The 10,874-nt window shown below is 38.6% G+C and overlaps 1 protein-coding gene across 1 annotated transcript; it reads right to left on the bottom strand.

The window, feature by feature from the left end:
- Positions 1-2,841: 2,841 nt before the first annotated feature.
- LOC149212815 (uncharacterized) lies at positions 2,842-7,787 on the bottom strand. The gene is made up of 4 exons (XM_089391915.1): positions 6,988-7,787; positions 5,756-6,869; positions 5,165-5,575; positions 2,842-5,053 (listed from the first exon to the last, which is right to left on the bottom strand). Exons 1-4 carry the CDS (start codon positions 7,695-7,697, stop codon positions 3,284-3,286), a joined length of 4,005 nt encoding a protein of 1,334 aa, XP_089248041.1. The 5' UTR covers positions 7,698-7,787; the 3' UTR covers positions 2,842-3,283.
- Positions 7,788-10,874: the final 3,087 nt, after the last annotated feature.

Raw genomic sequence — 10,874 nt, 5'->3', positions numbered from 1 at the left:
TAGGTCAATTTTAGAGCATAAGTGAACCGTCGTTTCAAGCCCCTTACTGTCGTTGTATTATTTGTTTTTTTATTCTTAAGTTTCCTCCTAGTGTCACATCCTCCTAAGTGAATGTTTCCTAAGTGTTGTCACCTAACGCTTAGAAGAACTTGTGTTATCTAGCCCATGCTTAAGTGTAATTATGACTTTTCTTGACTTAGAAACTAGCCTTTTAACCATGCACGATCCAGGTGGCTCTAGACACGCTCAGAATTCAACAATCGTTATGGAAAGCCTCAAAAATAAAGTGATCGGATTGAAGTCAAACTAATACCAAATCATAGTGCTCTTCAGCCTGGTTCCAACGATGCAAACAACACTCAAATCCGAGTTCGTACACTTAGGATATAGCCAATCAAAGTTCTAGTCAAACTAGGCCCACTGGCAACCACTAACGAGGCAACAATTTGGAAATTTCCCAGCACATGGAATCTGATGGTCGGAAAAGGAAAATTTGTCACCTCTTTAAAATCACCAATGACCACTGATTTTTCAGCCAGAGGCTTTTAACTTATATATTATAAAATATATAAAAATTTAAAAATAAATAATAATTTATGATGGGTTGGCGGCCACCCCTGCCAACATGTCATATTAATTATGGGGTGGTAGGCGGTCAAACCTCGCCACCCTTGTTTGTTGACATAATCATGACCATATACGTTGGGGTAGGCGGGTGTTGAACCGCCACCAACCAGTGGGTTGGCCTGCCGGCAGCAACCCCAAAATAAACCAACACCATAAATTGTCGTTAATAAACCACCAACAGATTTGTTAATATACCAACAACGCCATAAATTGAACGCCATATGAAATACAAATGACTTTCCAACGTTGAAACAAAACACGTAATTTTTATATGGTCGGGTGAGGGTTCGATCTTAGGACCTCCACCCACCAATGGACCAAGTGGGCCTTGCCTTATGAAGTCTGCCCATCCCACACGTATTTAAAACTTGTTTGCTCATTCGATCGAGGGAACCAACCCAATGGAGACGTGACTGAAGCAGGAGTGGAACAATGCACGTGTGGAACTGCCCCCATGCTGGGAACGATTATCGAGGCCTGTGTATTCGAGGGGAATATTCCACAAAATATTGTCTGATACAGTGAGGAATCTAAAAGATTCCACGGGGGATGATTTTTCACACTGACAAAAGCATGTCAACTTTATACTTAATTAGGATCGCATTGTAGCATAGTACCTTCTGGACACATTCACGAGAATATGTTTGGATGTGAAAGTAATTATCATGCCAGTGTTTTATAAGGGTCCATATATTTTTTCCAGTCTGTTATGGTCTTATAATATTTTATTTTCTATAAATTCTATATTTTCAAGAAGATATTTTGAATATCAACTAATGCAATATGGAAATGAAAACTCCAATCATATGATTTTACATTTATAACCTTCTACATAGAGAATTGCACCGAAGATGGAAATGGGATATTGTTTGATATTTTGGCAAAATGAAAATCATTAATTTTATTATATATAGTGATTGTTGCTTTCAACATCCCTGAGTTCAAAAGATGTATATTTTGGCTTCGACTTGATCTTCTTATAATCTATCCAAAATCATTCGATGAAGGTCACTATAATCTTGTCCATAGAGTGATAAAAAAACAAAATGATACAAATGTTTGCGAGAGTTTAAATTGGGGAACAATGTAAATGGATCTGAATGAAACCCAAGAGAGCTATGAGAATTGCAAGAAATCTTGAATCCCAAATAAAGTTGGCATATTCAAATAGGGTATGGATAAATTCCAACCATTCAAGTAGGAAAATACTTCAAACACAAGTGTTACCAGTGCAAACACATACGGATGTTTAACCAAAAGACCAAATTAGCATTTTTTGGTCAATAATTACTACGGATATAGATCCTTGCTATCTCTGCAATGCATTCTTTGGCAACTACGCTAAATAACCAAAAAGAGAGAGTCTGATACTCTCGATACTCTTGTCATGTCAATGATGGAATTTTTGAGACCTCCCTCTTTAACTAAGATCCAAAATTCTATTTACACCCTTTGGCAACATCTGGTAACACTTTCAATTTCATCATGAAAGATTAACAATTTAAAGCTACTCTTTCCTAAACTACTACTTTACCGCATTTCCTTTACAACAATTAATACAATTGCTAATTAAGATATACATTTACAAAATAAAAAATTATATAATTTACAATTTCTAAATTCTAATTAAAGATAAATATATCTATAAAATGAAAAAAACCATGAATTGACTTGGAGCATCGTTCCCGTTGTTGCTTTAAAAAAAACATATAAGGTTGCAAAATAGTTATGGCATGTAATTAATTCAGTTTGTGGGTTAGAAAACACACAAATTTTTTGAAGACTCACAAGCATGTACTTCCCCAATGGTTTCGTTCTCTCATGCGACCAAACATTAGACTTGCCAGCAGAAATTAAAAAAAAAAAAAACAAAATAAGAAAATGATTAAATTTTAGTAACAGGTAGTTAAACTTTTAGTAACAGCTCAGTCTATTTATACTGTATAAGCCTATTTATATCATATACAGCTCAAGTCTATTTATACTGTATAAGCCTATTTATATCATATACAGCTCAAGTCTATTTATACTGTATAAGCCTATTTATATCATATACAGCTCAGTCTATTTATACTGTATAAGCCTATTTATATCATATATTGCACATGATATGATGTTCAACATACTGATATTGCACAAGGTATGATGTTCAAGATACTGATTGGAAGGTGAAACAAAATAAGATAACAGTTAAATTTTAATAACCATATTGCAACTAAACCTCTATTTATATGGTATATCGCAGAGGGTAAGATGTTCAATATTACCATTTTTGGACGCAAAATCACTTTCAATGTACGTAATTTTCTTTCTTTAGTAGGTGTACCATCTGTCATCTTCATGCAAACGGGTTAAAAATGTGTTTAAATGAAAGTCTAAATAATTGAGAATATTTCAATTTGTTAAAATTTAGCTTTCCCAAACATATGAATGTATCGTTATCTACAGGATTTATAAAAGTATCACCATTTCCAAATTTATAGAAGAAAGTTATCACCTGTACTAAAAAAAACATATATCTAATTATACTATCTTCATGATTTATGAAAGATCTTTATGACTAATTTGAAGACCTCCGTTCGATGTTTCGGACATGTAATTTCTACTGGTATCAATATTGAATATGGACTGTGGTCACATTCTTCCTCTTTGATTTTCAAATGTAGAGCATACCTTCCTTCAATCGTTGGGGCAGCTGTTCCAGTACTCTCGCATGCCAGTGCAAACGGGGACAGTCAGATGCATCGAGCATCTCTAACGACCTCAAATGTTCAACACCTTCCAGCTCTTCTATCTCCCTGCATCCATGAACATCCAGTAGTTTAAGCTTTGTCAGCTGCCACAACCCATGTATTCTCTTCAGCTTGTCACATCCAGATGCCCGCAACTGTTCCAGAGACTCCAATTTTTCAATACCTGCCAGTTCCTCCACTTTTCTATAGCCGCTAATGTTTAGCGTTTGAAGTTTGGCGAGACCACAAAGCCCATCTATTTTCTCCAAATTAGGACAAGAAATAATGCTCAGCTGGATGAGCGTACTCGGCAATGTTCCAACCTCAACCAGTCCACGACAACGTTTGACTTCCAACACAGTCAACAGTCCGAGGGAATCCGGCAGACATTTCCATCTCCGGCAATCCACCAGCCTCAATTCTTTCAAATTTCTCAAGTCGCTGGGCAAAGGCGGCAGCATTTTCGACAAAGAGCCATCTAATTCCAGAATTTCCAGATTGCAGAGGTTTTCAAAAGAAAGGGGTAATTCTGCTATATGTAATTCTTGGAGAGACCGTGGAAGTTGGAGAGGCAATGGTGGTGGGTTCATCATCACCGCCCTTCGTGCCTCCTCATCCTCTTTTAAGTGTCTCCAGAAGAGCTTAAACCACCACGCATGCTGGTCACACCTCTCCCTCTCCCTCGCCTGCGCCCACTCCATCTCCGCGAACTTCCACCGGTCCACCAGTTTTGTCTCACTCTCCCTCTCCCTCTCCGCCCTCCACTCTTTCCACACCCTCTCCTCCCGCTCCATCAACGCCCTCCATCCACTCGGTCTCTCCACCGACTTAAACCAATACAGCCTCCGATACACCCTCCACTTGCTTTCCCACTCCCTCTCCAACCTGTCCCACTCGCCCCTCTGCTTCCACATTGCCGCCCACTCCCTCTCCCTCGCCGCCCTCTCACTCCTCCTCGTCCCCTCCCTCACCCTCCTCTCCAACTCCGACTCCAACTCCCTCTCCCATCTGACCTTTCTCTCCCTCGGCCTCTGCCTCTCCCTCTCCCATCTGACCGCTCTCTCCCTCTGCCTCTGCCTCTCCCTCTCCCAGCTCTCCCTCTCCCATCTGACCTCTCTCTCCCTCTCCCTCTCCCTCCTGGCCTCCCTCTCCTTTCTCCCCTCCTCCCACTCCCTCCTTTCTTCCTCCTCCCTCTCCTCCCACAGATCCCTCTCCTCCGCCTTCTCCCTCCCCCTCGTCTCTTCCTTCTCGCTCTTTTCCCTCTCCATCCGGCGGCACGCGTGCAATTTTAGCCACCGCCCCACCGTTCCCGCTAGCGTTTCCGAGGGGATATTTCCATGGTTTCTGGTCGAGATAATTAAATTGTCGGTACCTCTTAAATCGAGATATTTAAGGCAAATTAGATCGTGGAAGGAATCTGGAAGCTTCTCCAAATTGCGGGAGCACGACAGATTGAGATATTCGAGCTTGACCAAATTACCAATTGAATCTGGAAGTGACTTCATTTTCCAAGCATTTATTAACTCAAAACGCCTCAATGATAACAGCTCACAAAATTCCTCTGGCAATGAGCTCATATTATTCTGCTCGGGTAACGAGATGTAAATCTGTTCGAGGTGCTTCAGCTGTCGAATAGACTTCGGAAACTTTGAGAGAGGAGCCAAAATCTCTAACTCCCGCAGCTGCAAAGGTGCCTGCAAAATATTAAAGTGTTTCAACTATAATAAAGATAGAGATATTCAGCTTTGCAGTGTGATATATCCATTGTGATAACGCAGAAACTCCTTGACAAATTTCTTATTTACCTGCGCTTTGCCTTGCCACAATGTATTCAATGCGTTCCCGGCTACAGATAGGACTCTTAAATTTTCCATTGGAATACAGGAAGGCAGAGAAGAGTGACCGCACTTGTACCAGCGAAGCCATCTCAGGTTTGGTAAATCCACCCTCCTCAAAATGCGTTCCAATAGATCATCTTCGGTAACAAGAAGTTGCAAGTTGGTCATAGTAATGCCAGGATAAAGAGTTTTGTGTAGTCTCTGGCAAAGCTTCATCACGGAGTTCCCCGACAGCTCACGGGTCCTCCTTTTGAACGATGGCATATCTGACCGCAATGATGCATAATACTTAAACCCATGTCCGCTTTCTGCAGTAGGAACCATCCTAATTCCGCTTTCTGCAGTAGGAACCATCCTAATTCCGCGAACATGGCGATTCTGTAAATACAGACAAGAATTGAAACGTTATGCTTCTTTAAAAACAATTAAGAATATGAACAAGATTTGAAACATTGTGTCTCTCTAAAAACATTGAAGAATTTAAACATCGGATCCAGATTTCTATTGCCGTTAATATTGAACAAGCGCTTTAAAGGCTTGAATGCCTCAAGCACTTACAGCTGATTGCCTTAACATCTGCAACAAGCTAGTAATGTTCTCGTTCTCTGTCCGATCCCACAAGCAAAGAACGTGGAATTCTGAACTCTTAGCCATCTGTCTCCCCAATTCTCTCAGGTGATCGTGCATATCTATACAATTTTCACTGTCCACCTCAACAAGAGATTTGTTCTGTAGATTTTCAAATGCATGAGAGTCTGATTGGTCCCATACTTTTATGGCCGTGTCCTTCTTTTCTCCTATGAGAAAACAAGAAATATATAAAAATACTTGTTTCTCCTCTTCATCGAGTGAATCAAAACTAATTTTAAGAATTTGTTGTATATCAGGATGCCCATATTTAATTCTGCTCAATTCGGCCTCCCAGTAAGTTTCATCTCTGTTTCCACGAAAATGACCCCCTAATACTTTTAAGGATAAAGGCAACCCCCTGCAAACCCTTAAAATGTTATCTACCAGATATTGGAAACTGGGGGGTGGATGGGGCTGGCAAAAAGCATGGCGGCAGAAGAGCTCCCTGGAGTGATGTGGATTCAGGCCACTTAACTCATAAATCGATGGATCGCGTATTCCTGACCTTAGAAGAACATACCTGTCTCGGGACGTAATCAAAATTAAGCAATCTGGGGGGAAGGTATCTTTAACTTCACGGGGCAAAAGTGCATCCAGCTGATCCTGATGATCTACATCATCCAAAATTAGCATGCCGTGAGAAAAGTGTCGGAAACGCTCCATAAGCTCCTTTTTACCTTCATCGATACTGTCTATTTGCTTATTGAATCCAAACAATCTCTGTAGAACTTTTCTCTGCAAACCAACTAAAGAGATTCCTCCGCTTTTAGCTGCATTTCTAACATCAGATAAGAAGCAGGATTTACGATAGTAAGAACTCTTCCGATTGAAGAGTTCTTTTGCCAGCGTTGTCTTTCCTATTCCACCTGACCCTATAATCCCCGCGATCTTCGTTTCTTTTTCAGGCAGTCGCGATAAGAAACCTTCGAAATGTCTCACCTTCTCATCCAACCCGGTTGGATAATTGGCCACATAGAGCTCTTCTCTTTTAACCTTTTTCAACAGAAGTTCAACAACCTTATCCAGCAGCACCCCCTCGTCGCTGGATATTCAAAACAAAATATATATAACTATTAAGAAACTAAGAAGCAAACATCCATCTATATACTTTAAAATATGCAGCATAAAGTAATATAGTACCGAGAGTGTTGAGTTCTCACCCATTACAAGCTTCCAGCTCAAAACCACTTATTTTTGAAACAGTAGCAAGAGCCTTTCTCCAATTTTCGATAGTATTGGAGCTGTGGCGTGGCTTCTTTTCGAGCTCACGTATGGCGTTAGCGTACACTCCATCTTTGCCAAGAAGATCACCAGGTTTAACGTTATAGAACACTGGAACGATTGGAGCCTTCGATTCCAACATGTCGACAAGCTCATCGAGACACCAGCTAGACTCCGCATAACGAGGGGAGAAAATAGCCACATGAACAGCGGCTGTTGCAATAGCATCTTTTATCTGAGCTCTTATGTCTTCTCCCTCTTGCATTCCTTGGATGTCTAGAAAGGCTTCCACACCATGCACAAGAAGGCGGTGGTAGAGATGACTGGCAAACGTCTTCTTCACATCGGGACCGCGATGGTTTATAAACACATCGCGCCCATAATATTTGCTGCTCTTGACATTGATATCATCAGCTGTGGAGGCGGAGGTCGATGCCTCAAAGTCATCAGCAGATGGTGGGTGATAGGGAGGAGGAGCCGGACTTTCAATTTCAATTTCAGAGAATGAAGTTGCAGGTGATGGGTATGCCATTGCTATCTGGGAGGTCGATGCCACAAAGTCATTAGCAGATGGTGGGTGATAGGGAGGAGGAGCCGGACTTTCAATTTCAATTTCAGAGAATGAAGTTGCAGGTGATGGGTATGCCATTGCTAATTGGAGTATGAAAATAGAAACAGGAAGCAAATTGCCGAGGAAGGAGCCTAGTTATGAATTGGAGGAAAAAATGTAGAAAGAAACGCTTTAATTTTAGTCGTCATTACGAGGGGCCACTACATTATTGACTCATAATACACTTAGATTTAACTAGGACTCTTTATCCGGCGCGTACTCTGGAATCGTTAAGATTTTGGATTTTTTTAATAATATAATTTTAATTATTTTTAATTATAATTAAAAATGATTAAAATTGTAAATACTAATGATTAAGATTAAATATAAATTTAAACATTTAAAAAATTATAATTCCGCTCATTCTTCCCTCAAAATTCCAAATCATTCAGAAAAAAAACGGAAATCCTATCACGTTTAAACTTTGACCTTTCTTTAATGTCTGATGTTTCAACGTAGATTCTGTTTAAACGCATAGCCTATATATTTGTACCACAACTTGACCAGGGCGTTTACTAAAAAAGAAACGACCGCAACAATCAACTCAATATGGTTTGAAATTTGACACGCATCTACCTACAGGAGTTAGATCTCTCCGTAGCGTGGATTGAAAGCAGAAGATGTTATTGGTCATTGTTGCGTGTTCAATTGGTATAGGTAACCACCTTGAAATTTGACACGCATCTACCGACAGGAGTTAGTAGCGTGTATTGAAAGCAGAAGATGTCATTGGTCATTGTTGCGTGTTCAATTGGTATAAGTAACCAGCAATGCAAAATGGCCATTTCAAGTTTATCCATGTCCCATTCATGTTAATAGTAAATACATGCATTTTTATTGAGCATAGAGGCGTTTACAGGTTTACAATTCAGTGTATAGTAAATTTAAAAAAAAAAAAAATAATAGTGATTTCTTGTCTTAAATTAATAATAAAAAATTAAAGCAATAAAAATAATAAAATGTAATTTGTTATATTTTGATTTTGTTATTAAATTGTGAATAGGGTTTGTGATAATATCATGGTTTATTAATATTTCACAATAAAACAACTTAACTTATTTTATAATCAAAATATTTTATAACAATACAAAAAATATTATTAATTATGGATATTTATCCCCATTTTACCAAGAATATTATTAACTTGTAAATAGGCTTTGTTACAATACCATGGGCCTATACCATGACATATCAATACCCCGTACCCAAAAAAACATCACTTATTTCACAATCAAAAGATTTAATAAAAATATAACAAGATTCTTAATCATGGATATTCACCCCCACTTTGCCATTGAATTATGAACTTGTGAATAGACTTTGTTACAATAGCATGGATATTATTACTTTGAAAAATAGGCTTTGTTACAATACCATAGGCCAATACCATGACTTATCAATACCACATACTCAAAAAACATCACTTATTTCACAATCAAAAGATTTAATAAAAATATAACAAGATTCTTAATCATGCATATTCACCCCCACTTTGCCATTGATATTATGAACTTGTGAATAGACTTTGTCACAATAGCATGGGCTCATACCATGGCTTATCAATGCCCCATGCCAAAAAATAATAACTTATTTCATAATCAAAATATTTTATAACAATATGACAAGATTCTTAACCATGGATATTCACCCTCACTTTACCATGGATATTATTAACTTGTAAATAGGCTTTGTTACAATACCATGGCTTATTAATACCATATGCCCAAAAGTCGTTACTTATTTCACAATAAAAATATTTTATTTTAATTTTATTTAAAAAATAAAAAATAAAAATAAAAAAATTGAAGCTAGAAAGAAAAAGGTTATAATTAGTTTTGAGATATATCTAAACTCTCTATCCTCAGCGCTAAAAAAGTTCCCATAGAAATTAAATTAAGGTTTTAATATAATTAAAAATGAGAATACTTTTATATTAAATATGTGAAATATATTTAATACAAATAGCATTAGTAAGAACCAACATATATCCATCTTAACTAAGGATCCAAGAGATGACAGCAACCAAAATGAAGGGAAGAGAGGGGGAGGGGGAGAGAGGGACGGAGATAGCAATGAAGCTAGAGGGTGAGAGGGGGGAGAGAGAGAGAGAGAGTGATGGGGGGAGAGAGAGAGAGAGAGTTGGAGGGGGAGAGAGAAGAAAGAACAAAGACATAGAGAGATAGAGGTGGAAAGAGAGAGGAGTGACAAGGGAGAGATGGACACAGAGTGAGGAAGAGGGGAGAGGAGGGAAAAGATAAAAGAGGAGGGCAAAGACATAGGGAGAGAAGGGCAAGAGAGAGAAAGGAAGGTACAAAGATCGAGGGGAGAGAGAGTGGGAGGCACAGAGATGGAGGGGGGAGAGAGAGAGAGAGTGATGGCGAGCAGAGACAAATGGAAGAGGGAGAGAAATGGGGAGAGAAGACTCAAGAGAGAGAAGGAGAGAAATGGATTTGGAGGAGGAGAGAGAGGGAAGGAAGAAGAAAGACATAGAGGGAGAAAGGTAGAGAGAGAGAGGGAGTGACAAGAGAGAGGTGGAGAGAGAGTGAAGGAGAGAGGGTAGCGGGAGGGAGGATAGAGAGAAGGAGAGAAAGGGAAGAGAGAGAGAGAGAGAGAGAGAGAGAGAGAGAAGGGGAAGTGAGAGACGCGAAGAGGAGAGGGAGGGAGAGAGTGTGCATGTTTGGGGGTTGAGATAGAGAGAGGAAATAAGAAAGAGACACGTAGATACAAATACATATATTATATAGTATTATATAACCAGCCTAGATCCATCTTAACCTGGATTTATTAAGTTGTGAGAGGGATCAAATCTCTCAAGGTGCAAAGCTTTCCTGAAGTTTTGCACTCATAAAAGAGGGTTGCACTTTGAGAGATTGGATCCATCTCGACCCTTGATAAATCTAGGTTAGGATGGATCTAGACTGGTATTAACTTTCATAAATGACTCATCTAAATTAACTAAAAAAAACCATTGTCAAACTTGGTTATTTTCTGTTTTTCTTTTAAATACAAAATAATATAATTTTTTAAACCCTAATTAAAATAATCTCACTTTTTTAAACATTAATTATTTTTTACTTTATTCTAAATATTTTTGTTACTCATATTATATATATTTTTGTTATTTGTACTTTAAGTGTAGTGTGTTTTAAGTTTGTGTTAAAGTTAAAGTATCTTTAAAGATCAATATTCTTTCTTATGTTATTGAAGTTTGTAATA

This window comes from Pinus tabuliformis, chromosome 1_1 (assembly GCF_031772625.1).
Source record: "Pinus tabuliformis cultivar Carrire ecotype Pingquan chromosome 1_1, CPIR1, whole genome shotgun sequence".
Taxonomy (NCBI): domain Eukaryota; kingdom Viridiplantae; phylum Streptophyta; class Pinopsida; order Pinales; family Pinaceae; genus Pinus; species Pinus tabuliformis.
This window is presented reverse-complemented; position numbering and strand designations above follow the sequence as displayed.

What these genes read in the sequence shown, in the direction of transcription:
- LOC149212815 (XM_089391915.1), bottom strand. Translation starts at nt 7,697, where the DNA reads ATGGCATACCCATCACCTGCAACTTCATTCTCTGAAATTGAAATTGAA. An exon ending in AGATGTTAAGGCAATCAGCT is followed by an intron (nt 5,576 to 5,755) that starts GTAAGTGCTTGA and finishes CTGTATTTACAG; the next exon opens with AATCGCCATGTTCGCGGAAT. An exon ending in TGTGGCAAGGCAAAGCGCAG is followed by an intron (nt 5,054 to 5,164) that starts GTAAATAAGAAA and finishes AATATTTTGCAG; the next exon opens with GCACCTTTGCAGCTGCGGGA.